A 12,720-nucleotide genomic window follows, 5' to 3' on the forward strand; every position below is an offset into this window, starting at 1 on the left:
ATAAATCAGCTTTACACATACTGAATTTTCAGTGAGGGTAGACTATCTCAGAAGAAATAACTGGGGCTCATTCATTTATATGGTCACTCAACAAACAGTAAAAGATTAGAGAGAGAGTAGAGCAGATGGTTGAAGAATATCATAGGGAAATATGGTTTAGGATTCAGAAAGTGGGATCCACAAAAGAAATGCCCAGAAAAAGGGTGGCCAAAAAAGTGAGAGAAGCCTAAGATGATACAACTTTCCAGGATGGTCCATGATGGCCGCCTGTGCAGGGACCCTCACAGAAGAATGAGAGGTTAGCAGTTAGGAGCTCGTCGGAAGCTGGCTTTGAGAAAGCCTTTTGCTGCAGTGGCTATTTATTGACATGTAGAATGCATTTTCATAGTTGATAGATTGATGTTAAAATAGTTTAAGAGCCTCATTTTCACAGCTAAGTTATGGTGGCTGATTATGGTTGGCAATACTTGAATTGAAAAGCAGTGCACTGGAACACAATTGTGGTACCAGTGATGAATTCCCTCTCTGTGATCTGTGGAGAAAGTCCTAAGAATGAAGGGCATGGCCAGATCCCCATTTTAACTTCAAGTGACTTTTCTTCTGTTATCAAAGTTCACAGACACCTTTTTTAAATATCAAGGCTGAGGCATTTTATTTTGGATTCTCCAATACAACATCTAACCTATGATGAGTGTGGACTGGGGTACATGGTGATCAAATGCAGCTCAAATATCAAGTTAATCCATTTTAAAAAGTGAAAAACAACACTCCAAAATAACCCTCACCTGAGGGAGTTTGTAACCCTTAGCTGGTGGAGGATGTGCTAATGACAGTCCCTAGATACATTAGCACACAGAGATGAAAATTCTGACTGTTGAATAAAATAATAACTGAATCTTTATTATTTCATATACCTTCCAGCTACATATGCTTTCTCGTCAATTTTCTCTGCCTTTGGCTTTTAGACCTTTGCTTATATCTAGTGATGAAATAAACATGCAATAAGTTAAATGATAGAGACAATTGTATGCTGATTGATGTTTTTCTATTTGTAGCATTGCTTTGACTTTGTTTCTTAAAACAGTCTCATACAGTAAGTGGAAGTTATTTGCTCTTTGTGTGGTAAAGTATGATTACTCTCCAAAGGAGCTTGTGCCAGAACAACCAGAATTAGAATTCAGATCCTTATTTTCGCAGGTAGATTGTCTTACTATACTTTGGCATTGCATAAGTAACCATATGGGACATGAGAGAAAGTATAGAGGGGTGACTAAGATTGGCAGCATCAGAGAATCCTGAGAAAGCAAGCATTTCAAGGAGAACCTGGTAAATAGTGTCATTTGCTATGGAGACTTCAAGGGAAATGACTGCAAAAAGGCCATTGGTTGGCCATTGGGTTTGTCCTTTCTGATCTTTCATATAAAGGTGTCAATAGTGTGGCAAGAACAGAAATCAGGCTTGAGGGATGAAGAAGTGAGGCAGGAAGAGGAAGCATCACCAATGTATGCAGACTGAGAAGTTGTCTGGGAGACGGACAGCTTATTGGGTTAGAGAGGGGAGAGCAGAGTCAATTGAGGGCTGTGTAAGTTTTATGGAACCGTCTTATGCTGAATGAAATACAGGAGCCTAATGCTGTGTCTTTCTACCAACAGTTGTGTCCGTTCTTCACTTACATTTGGGCTCAACATTGTATTCAGAATGGTTGAGGTTCCTGCGAGTCTGGTGTGTAGATGAGTTGGACTTATAATAATTGGTTTTATTCAACTGATTGATACTGGTTCCAGAATAGTTACTATCTCAATGTCCTTTCCCATTTGCTTTGGAGTGAGTGTAGCCTGCAGCAAACGTGGGGAACCTGGTGTTCACTACCTTTCTCTTGTGGAGCTAATGTAGGACAGGCATTGCTCAGCCACCTCTTCAGTAAGCATTTGGAAGGCGCTGTGTTTACATTTGCTGGAGCCAGAAAATCATGGGAACACAAACTAAGCTACAAGCGTTCTAATGAGGCCCTGATATTTTGTGCTTAGGTAAGAGATAGGTGGGTCTTTTTTTTCCCACAATATACCTAAAAGCAACATTTATCAGTTCTGATAAATAAAATTCTGTCAACTTCTATCATTCTGTCATTAACTTAGACTATGACCTTATCAAAGTCAAATTTTTTTATGTCTGTACTTCAGTTTCAATATTTGAAAATGGAACAGGGAAAAAAGAAACAGACATTTTTGAAGGTCTATTATATGTCCCACAAGTCATAGTATCTCATTTAGTCTTCCTGAAAACCCAGTGAAGTAAGTATTCTTAAGTCCCATCTTACAGCTGAAAACACAGAGCTTCAGAGAAATGGCGACATGCCCAGGCTCATACAGCCATTAAAGGGCAGAGCTGTAAATTGAACCCCAGACCATCTAATCTTCCCAATACAGTAATGAAGTTGTGAAAACATGGTTTGTGAGCATCAGTCATCAGATATGTGTTCTGAGAACATGACGTGAAGTTGCAGCTATTTGTGGTTCAGTGCAACATATTCTTTACTGGTGTCATCTCTATAAATTCCAGATAATTTACTCAAACATTCTAAGTAACTTGTATTGGAGTTTTCTTCCAGATGTTATATGTTTATGTACTTTTGTGGCACCTTAGTTTCTTAATATTGAAAGTTAAAATGCCGCCTATAAACAGAAAATGTGGTAAATAAACCCATACATACAGCTATAATAGAGCTAAAATAACTTTTTACATCTTGGGTAGTAATGATTTTCCTAGAAAGGAAGCAGATGAAATCTAGTGTTTCAACATTGGTTCTAATGCTATACCTCAATGAAAATCTATTTAAATTGTATAAATGAAAAATATTAGCAAGTAAGGGTAAAAACAAATTAATTGGCATTGGATTCATGTTAGTTATTTAGTGTTTCTTACATTATTCTCCAGTGGACTGTAAACTCCAATATTCTGTAAAATGGACCAAGGTGTCAAAATCAAATGAAGATCTTTTCTTACTTTGGAGGAAAAATATATTTAACGTATAGATTTTTATAATTTTAAGTTTTTATAATAAATTATTCTTAAGCCTTTGGTGTCATCACTCATCAAATGTTATAATCTAGCAATAGTATTTGTGATCAAGTGAAAAAAACTTCATTTGAATTACTTTGCTAGATCAGTATTTTGTGGTATTACATAGCGAGTACCCTGACTCCCAGGTGCTTGGCTGCCTGAACTAGTTTGAGAAATTAAACCATCAATGAAGTTACTTTAAACTTTTTCATTAAATGCTCCACTCATGACAAGTCAGCCTTATTACTGTAAAATATGGGATGACTCCTACTGAATAATTATTCAAATACTTATGTGTGAAGTTTCCTTCTTTGCATTCAGCAAATATAATAAAATGCTTATGAAAAATTAATGTCTTAGCCATAGCATAATGGACAGTCTCTTTTAGCCTATTTATACATAAAATGCCAAAATAAACATTAAGAAAACATTTGCAAAATACATTTAGTAATCTCCTTATACCCCCCAAAAAGAAAACAGCAGTATGAAATAGTTCTGTGATTCTGTGCACTTCATCTCCTCTAGCTGCACAGTACCGAGCTCATCTATGATGGAAGAATATGATCATTTAAATGCAACAAGAACATCTTTGTAAATGGGCCTGTGCCCTTTCAACAGCAGCACAGAGCTAGAATTCATCTCACCATTGGCTCTGCTTCCCGTAAATGAAGGAGTTGAGTAACCAAGAAGCCAGCTAGACCTTCCTCCCTTCCTGAGCTTTGAGGGCCAGGTCTTTGCAAATTCCACCCTTCCTTCCTGAAAGCCTGGACTCAAAAGGGCAGTAACAGAGAGATGGAAAAAACACACACATCCACCCCATACTGACCTTTCATCTCTTCTGAGATGGTCTCAGTGTATTTGCCATGGAAAGTATGCCCAGTAGATATAATACCAAGAATGGCTTTGGGATGACTTTTTAATAGGTAGAAAAAATTATTATAGCTGAGGTTTGAACAACACTATTGATATTCTCTATGGAGAATGTGGGTTACACCTAAGTGAAGTAGCTGAACATTGTGTGCTGAACAGAGATGTTTAGGCGTCAGACAGGTTTATATCACCTTTATAGATCTGTAATAAATAATGGAGCTTGTAAATATCCCACACAAGTATTTTTTAAATAAATTTTTTATTTTAGAATTGTTTTAGATTTACAGAAAAGTTGCAAAGATAGTATAGACAGTTGTCATATACCTGCACCTAGTTTCCCTATTAACATCTTACATTACCGTGGTACATTTGTCACACTAAGAAATCAACATTGGTACATTATTATTAACTAAAGTCTATATTTGTATTTCATTTGTTTTTTTCTAAGATTTCTTTTTTGTTCAGGGTACCATCTAGGATACCACATTACGTTTAGTCATCGTGTCTCCTTAAGTCTACTCCAAACTTACACAAGTATTTTTATAAAGTATTGAAATATAATAGTAGATGCTTTGGGACTTTATTACATATGCAATAATTAAGACAGAATTAACACATGGTCAGGGACTCTGAATTCTGGTCTGTTTTTCCCCTGTGAGAGGAACCCCCTTCATTTCCCAATTCAGAATATTTTAGATGGTGGTGACTTGAGGAAATATCCTTCCTGTACTGGGGTAACTCTGGAGAGAGTTAATAAATTACCCCCTTGACACACCATAATTTACTTTCCTCCAAAAACCTACTGCTGTTATATCCACGGGAACACCAGGAAAATATGTTGTGGCTGTGGATATTACAGTGTGGGGGGAAGGGATCTTTTCTAAAAATAATTAGATATTCCTCAATTAGAAAAAAGAAACTAATGGTGACTAGGTTCACAGGGCAGGCTGAATGCAATAGCCTGTTTATTTTTAACCTATACTAACCTATAACTAAAGATAATGTACAATTTTGTGTATGTATATATAACCATAATTATGAGAGAGAGCATGAAATAGGCTATCAAGAAATAGAATCTGAGGAAGCAAGCAATAATTGTTTTGTTCAATCTCGGAGCTTCTTTTAAAGATGACAGTGGAAAGTCCTATTGACATGGAGTACTTTAGCTCCCATTGCTCTAGTTTCCTGCTTTTTAAAAGGAAGTTAAGCCTAGCCAGCTTAACTACAGAAATATTTTAAGTTAACTAAGGTTTTCCATTCCCAGCTCAGGCAGTGATCACTGCGTGCCTGGAACTGTTGCAGTAACATCATTCGATTCAAGCCTATGTGTGTATATTCTTCTACCCGCCTCTGTTAGCAAACCCCTTCAGTCCAGCCTACATATCACTGCTAGATCAAACCTCCCCAAACACCATTTTTATGGGCTGATTTCCATATTCAAAAATCTTTAGGGGCTTCCCATTTTCTCAAGAAGAAAATTGAAACTTTTTAGACTGCCATTAAATACCTTCTATGATTTAGTTCCAACTTAAAGTTTTCAACATTATTTCCCACCACTCTGGTATACCAAAGTCCCTACACCAGTCAGATATTTCTTCTTTCAGTTGACTCTGAACCTTCATTAAATTAATCATTATAATCATTTTTAACAAACAATTACTTTGCACCTTCGTTACCATACGCTTTCCTGCCTTGAGTCTTTGCTTAGTTTCTTTCTTGACTCTCCTTTTAAATTTCTATCCTTTCTAAAAAAGACTCAGGTAAAATCCTACCTTCATACCTCTTGAACTCCCACCTGCCATGTCCCGCTAGTGATCTATGTCCTGAGAACTCCTGGTTTCAATGTGCGCTCTTAATATGTTGGTATATTTTCTCCTGGACTTATTTTCTGTATTTGCTTACTTATATAGTATCTATACCAAATTGGGGTCATACCAATTAAATGATTTTTCATTCTTTTTCCACTTAACATATCATGAACATTTTCATGTCATTAAATATTTTTGAAATGTGATTTTTAATGATTTCATCAATAATTTACATCAAATTCCACATTGTATTAAGGCATTTCCATGTAGTTGGACATTTAGGTTGTTTCCATTTTTTGCTGTAAGTAATGCTGTCCTGAATATTCTTACTCATCTCTAATTATGTATTTGAGATAAATTCTTAAGAGTAGGCTTATTGAGAATGATTTTTATTAGGTTCTTGATATGTACTTCCAAATTACCTTCCAGATATATTATGCCAATTTTTTCTTCTATCAGCAGTGTATGAACATGTCCATTTTATTACTGTCTCATCAGCACTAGGTGTTATAATTTGCTTATATTGTTTGTTACTTGGGTAATTAAAACCTATCTCATTGTACTTTTATATATTCTGGTTATAAAGCTTTTATTAGATAGGTATTTTGCAAATATTTTCTCCCAGTCTGGTGACCTGTCTTTTCATCATTTTCTTAACAGTGTCTTTCTGAAAGCAGAAGCTTTTAATTTTGATGACTTTCAGTATACCAAATTGTCATGGACTTTGCTTTTGGTGTGATACCTAAGAAATCCTTGCCTAACCCAGAGTCACAAAGATTTTCCCCTATGTTTTCTCAAGAAGTTTTATAGTTTTAGGTTTTATACTTAGGTCTGTGATCCATTTTGAGTTAATTTTTGCATATGGTATGAGATATAGATTGTGGTTCATTTTTTCATGATAATTAGTAAAAGATCAGGAATCTTTCCAGGCAAGGAAATTAGAATAACTTGTCTATCAAAGTCATGTTTATTATTTAAAGCAGAGGGTAGAAGTTTGCCTTTAATGTAATACAGAGTAAATTATTGCTTCTGATTCATATCTTGAGTCAAATTTTGGGCATACCTCAGATTAGTGGATGAAGGATTATTGGAAGAAAACCATACATTATATTACCACTTAGGTTATTTGTTTGAGGGCTAGATTTGCTTATTTTACCTAAACAATCAATGTAATTGTATTAACTAATATGTTTATTTACACAGCAAGCAGTTTTGAGGACCTAAGAGGTACAAGGCACTGTATTTCTTAGATGGTATGGGAAAATAATTTCTTTGCAGTCCATGTATAATATGCAATTAACATCCGATTTCTAGAATGAAAGGGAGTCAAAGTAATTAACTTTCTTGAACCACAAAATTATTATTATGTGGGGAACATCTGTCAACATTAAGAGACGGGCTTTTGGGAATGTACTAATGAAGATTATTAAAGGAAAGACTGTGATAAATAAGAAAATCTTGTAGTGAACATAGCTTGGAGTAATTTGTGAAATGGCAAGTTTCTCAGTAGTGGGCAGTGCCACCAAACCTTTTAATCACCTGTTTTTCTTGTAGGTCATTAGCTCCATGAGCTCCCTTTCTGAGTACTGCCTGCCTTCCATTCTGCGTACCTTATTTGACTGGTATAAAAGGCAAAATGGCATTGAGGATGAATCTCATGAATACAGACCAAGAACAAGTAATAAATCAAAAAGGTACATTTCTTTTGTGTAGGAATTATGAGGATCATGGTTTCTTGTTTTGTTTTGTTTTAAGAAACATAAATCAAAATGGGAGTTATGAGGCATCTGAGTCCTCCTGCCTCTTCCCGTGGATACCTAGAAGATGCTGCAGGGGGCCCCCTGTCTAGCAGTGGGACTACTAGTCACTGCCAGCTGTCACAGGTTGAAAAGTCACACATGGCCTCGTTTCCACATTGGTGGGGGCGGGGTGTAAAGGACCCCAGGTTACCCTCCTGCCTGCTTCTGTCCTGGGCCCTCTCTCCTCCAGTCTACACCTAAAAGCAGAAGGCCTGCTGCAGGCCCTGCATGACACTGCCTAGATGTTTTAGTCCTCGTCAGTAACCTTGAGTGCCCAGTGTGCTGTAGTGGGAAGGACACTGGGCTGGATGTTAGCAGTAGTCCTGGAGCTGCCACCAATTAGCCATGTGATGGTGGGCAACTCACCACCTCTCTGTACCTCAGTCTCCTCGTGAGCAAAACAGGGAAGTCAGCTTACACCATCTCCAACTTCCCTTCCAGCTGAGAATTTTGTTTATTTGTTCTGTGGTCTCCTTCTCTTGTGGATTTGAAAAGTGGAACTTGCTGCTAATGAGCACTTCAGCAGCCATAAAACATAAGATTCTCATACTGTTGAATGTGCGTCCCCCCAGATTTTAGGTAAATACTTGTAATTCATATGTTTGAAATCAACCTACAAGGTTGTAAATATAAGGTAGGAAATATAAGAAAGTTTGATATGTTTTAAAAAAAAGGGAGTTTTAAAAAAGTTTTAAAGTTTTAAAAAGGAGATTATTTTAAAAGCAGTTATATTTCTCCACATGAATTGGTTATGCTTTTTTTTAAGACAGTAACGTGAAATTAATCACTCAGAAAATCAGATATTAACTAATTCTTGTGAGTGATGTATCCCTCTCTTTTTTCTTGATACTCCTAATACATTTTTTTAAATATTGACTTCTCTTGAAATTGAAGACCTGTAATTTTACCAAATTTCATTTCATCTGAACTTGAAATTATGTTTTATAATATGCTTGAGTTTATGCAAAATTCAATCATTTGTTTATCATTTTGTTTGGGGAAGAAATTAATAACTTTGTCATATTGAATAATTTTTTTTAGTTGAAGAAGGAATTTTTTTATTGAGATATAATTCACATACTGTAAAATTTACTCTTTTGAAGTGTGTAATTTTGTTTTTAGTATATTCACACGGTTATGCAACTGTTACCACTGTCTAAATCCGGAACATTTCATCACCCTAAAAAGAAACCCCATACCAATTAACAGTCTCTCCTCATAAATACTTTTTTAATATATCAAATTTTAAAGGTAGAATTTCAATTCTGTCTGAAAATGGTTCAGACTGTATGATTAATAAGTTAATAGGATCATTTTATTATTTTTCCCATATTACATGTTAGCTTTTGAACAGATATGAGAACTTTCCTGGGAGTAGGGAGTGGTGGTTTTAGTGAGTTGAATTAAGTGAGTTTTACTTTTGTTCCTCTGTTTTGTCAGAATTTAGTTACTAAAACTAGATTTTTTGGGAATTGATTTCTTCATGCATTGCAAATAATAGGTTTTTTAACATGTTACTGATTAGTTTCAGGAGATCAGAGTAATTGCCGAGACCAAATACAGAATCAGGACATTGAAATTCAACTCACTAGCGTTTTAGTTAGCATTTGAAAGTTTAAAATAAAGAGAGAGAGAATGTGTGTTTGGGAGAAAGCCAAAAGAATGCGGGTCTCTAGAGTATGATGTAGCTACTAATGTGAGTTTCTGTTAGAAAAAAGAAAAGAGGAACTTTAGCGGGGAGCATAAGCAACTGAAAACAGTCATATGTGACGGATGTCTATTTGGGTTATGATTTCTAAGATTAGTATAATATCAACATTTTGCCTGCCAAATAAATTTGTCAAATGCCTCTGGCTGCTGGCAGTTAGACCTCAAACCAGCAATAAAGTTGAATTCATTATTGGAAAAGTATATACCTTACTTTTATTTGAAAGCATAAATTAGCTTATTAAATAAAATGGAATCAGGGATTTAAAATTTTTTTTTGTAGAAACTGCTACTTGCTCAAGGTCCCTTGGTCTCTTTTGAAGACCCTTATTAGCCATTCAAGACAAAAATTTTCTCTCTACTGCTGTGGCCATCTTTGAGAGTTCTCCTTCCTTTTGGTCTTCAAACTTCTTATTTCCTTATTCCATGATATAAGCTCTAGGTCAGACCTGTGCATGCCCTCTTTTTTTAGTGTGGTTCCATATGTTTTCCTCTCCTCCACCTGGCAGTAGCACTTTCTAGTTCTAGTGGGCCTCGAAGGACTTCAGATAGATGGTTTGATCCAGTCCTCTTCCACCAGGCAGGACTGCTCATAATGATTCTGAATGAATGAGTTTCTACCCTGTCCATACATTTCTCCTTGAAACTTAAAGCTATAACTTCCCTTGTTAACCCAGTCTGTCGTCCACCAGCCTTAATTTGACTTGCTCAAGGTTACAGAGCTCCTCCAGAAGTTCTTTTTTATATCTTAAACATCACCTTCTTTTCTTTTCATTTCATCTTGACTGAAGAGAAAAGCAATCCATATTTAAAATATTCTTGATTTATTTTGAAAATATCTGCCTGACAAGTTCAAATCCTGTCCTTCTTTCTCATTGATTTTATTTAATATACAAGTATTGAGCGGTTATGCTTTTGGGAGACTATGCTAAATACTTGACATGTTTTCTCAAGCAGACCTTTCTATAATTATTATTATTATTCCCATTTTGTAGATGGAGAAATTACTGGTAAGAAGAGGCATAAGTTTAACCCAGGACTGTTCCGTACCAAAACCAATGCTCTTATCCACTATTCTGTGCTAAGGAACTCAGCAGTCATTTCATTTGTCTGTCTTTGTTCAATTCCAAACTAGCCTTCAGTCGGTATGTTAGATAAGCAGAAAATGGGGGGTGTGGGATGGACTTACATTTCTGTCCTTCTGACGGTGGTTAATTCTGCTCCCTAACTTTTGAATGAGTTCAAATGACTCCAATTTGCCTTTTCTACCTCTTTTTCCATCTACTTTTTAATCCTTCTCTTTTCCAATACCCCTTCACTTCTTTCTTCCTTTCATAATCTCAAGTGGCAAAAAGTCAAGAGGAAAGGGACAGGGAAACAAAAATAAAGAAGAGAAAAGCAATTCTGATCTTTTCTCCACCCCCTCTAGTCCTGCACCAATTGGTGATCATATTATTTCCTTACTATTTCCTTACATTATTTAGCTTCTTTCACAGGATCCCTTGAATGTATACCTCTAGTGTGGTAGCCCTGCCTCATGTCTGTGTCCATTTTACAGATGACAGAATTCTTGGGTTGAAAAGTACCTTAGAAAAGTCCACAGGATGAGGTCATAGACTCACAAATAGCTACTCAAGTTGACATGGTTGAAAATTTTAAATCTCAAGGCAAATATTCTGATCCACTAACGTTTGGCCCCTGCACCACACTGATAATAGGAATAACTTGAGCATGTATTTACCACTGCAATCTTGTACTAACAAAATTGGTTCTCAGTCCACTGGGGATGAGTCCTAGATGTTTGATGCATTATATCACTCCGAGAATATCTTCAGTGCCATTTAATGTGAATATTTTAAATTTTACAGTGATGAACAGCAGCGAGATTATTTAATGGAAAGACGGGACCTCGCCATTGATTTTATTTTTTCTTTAGTATTAATAGAAGTTTTAAAACAGGTAGGTCGTTAATTTAATGTTACTTTTAGACCAGATTTATTTATCTCACAACTACTTAACTTTTTAAAGTATAAGTTTATTAAATTGTTCATAAATTTCAAATACTGGGTCATATGAATTAAATTTATTGATTGCTAAAGGCCATATATAGTTATTGGAAGTACTGTTACTGATTTGATCTTTCATATTCCCTTCCAAGTTAAGAGCCATCTCTTTTTTTTTTTTTCAGATTCCACTTCATCCTGTAATAGACAGTTTAATACACGATGTTATTAACTTGGCTTTCAAGCACTTTAAATACAAAGAAGGGTAAAGTAATTTCCGACCTTAGAATTTTGAAGAAGTTGGGTGCTTAAAACTAAATCAAGTTTGCTCTTTTCAGATGACCAGTGATCCCTCACTTGTCTAATTATATCTTATTTAGGTACCTTGGTCCTAACACTGGCAATATGCACATTGTGGCAGACCTGTATGCAGAGGTCATTGGAGTGTTGGCACAAGCTAAGTAAGTGAACATCAGAACCCTTTCCCATAAGAGCCTGAGTGCCTCTTTTATCCCACTCCAGCCCTACTCTCCGGAAGGGGGCGTATGTGAGCCTGCAGGGAGCTAAGGTTCTTTTTGTTATGTGTGCCCTGTCTCTGAAACTGACTCAAAGCTCCTCCAAGGCAAGTACCAAGTCTTTTTCCAGTTTGTTTTCTACGTTATCTTTTTCACTTGGCAATTGGGCCAGATCCTACCAAAAGTCCATGAGTTTCCTGGTGCAGTTTCAGACTACTTCATGGTCCATGATGCAGTTTCAGACTACTGCGTCAAAGGAAGTGATGGACTAACCAAATTACTTATCTCTCTGCCTAAATATTCCAAAGAAGTTTATCAGTTTTAAAAGTTTTGTTTTCTATATTCCATGACTGAGTGGTTACGATACATCATCTGTGAGTGGGAAAATTCCATTCTACAACGTCCCTTTACTATAGACCTTACTTAATTCAGCTGAGCTAAAAATGTCCCAGACTCTGTCATGGAAACAAGTCGGGGGAAAAATTCTCATTGCTAAATTTATCTGGCCCCATAACACTACTTAGCAGGCTAGAACAAAGTGGTGTTAGCCTATTAGCAATAATAAACTTCTTCCAAAAGTGATGTCACATCCTGTTCACCCATCTTCATCTTGTTCAGCCCTGAGGCAAATCGGGCAAGATCCTGAATGTCTGGATTAGGCAAAATGAGCCAGAGACATAATGTGAATCCAAGCAAAGAGGCCAATTTAAAGCAACAGTGATGCCCTGATCCTTGTGAAATGCAATTCTCAGAAAGAGATTTTTATCTTCAAGAAATGGAATGTCCTAACTTAGTAGCATGGAAATACCCAATTTATCAAAAAACAAAATTAAAAAAAAGTACTTACTCATCAACCTTACCAAGCCAAAACATAGACAAGAACTCAGGAAACAGACCCAAAAAACTCCTTGGCATGACTTATTTAGTCTAACCCAGTTTATCTATTCATCCTGACTAC

At 36.1% G+C, this 12,720-nt stretch overlaps 1 protein-coding gene across 5 annotated transcripts in view; it reads left to right on the forward strand.

Annotated features, from left to right (window-relative positions):
- Positions 1-12,720, forward strand: part of FRY (FRY microtubule binding protein) — a 314,584-nt gene that overhangs the window by 145,937 nt on the left and 155,927 nt on the right. For all 5 annotated transcript variants that reach the window (XM_058547971.1, XM_058547972.1, XM_058547974.1 and 2 more), the window contains exons 4-7: positions 7,293-7,432; positions 11,113-11,203; positions 11,433-11,512; positions 11,628-11,708. In XM_058547971.1, coding sequence (XP_058403954.1) covers positions 7,293-7,432; positions 11,113-11,203; positions 11,433-11,512; positions 11,628-11,708 — 392 coding nt within the window. The remainder of the gene's footprint in view (positions 1-7,292; positions 7,433-11,112; positions 11,204-11,432; positions 11,513-11,627; positions 11,709-12,720) is intronic.

Source organism: Diceros bicornis, chromosome 9 (assembly GCF_020826845.1).
Source record: "Diceros bicornis minor isolate mBicDic1 chromosome 9, mDicBic1.mat.cur, whole genome shotgun sequence".
In the NCBI taxonomy this organism is placed as follows: domain Eukaryota; kingdom Metazoa; phylum Chordata; class Mammalia; order Perissodactyla; family Rhinocerotidae; genus Diceros; species Diceros bicornis.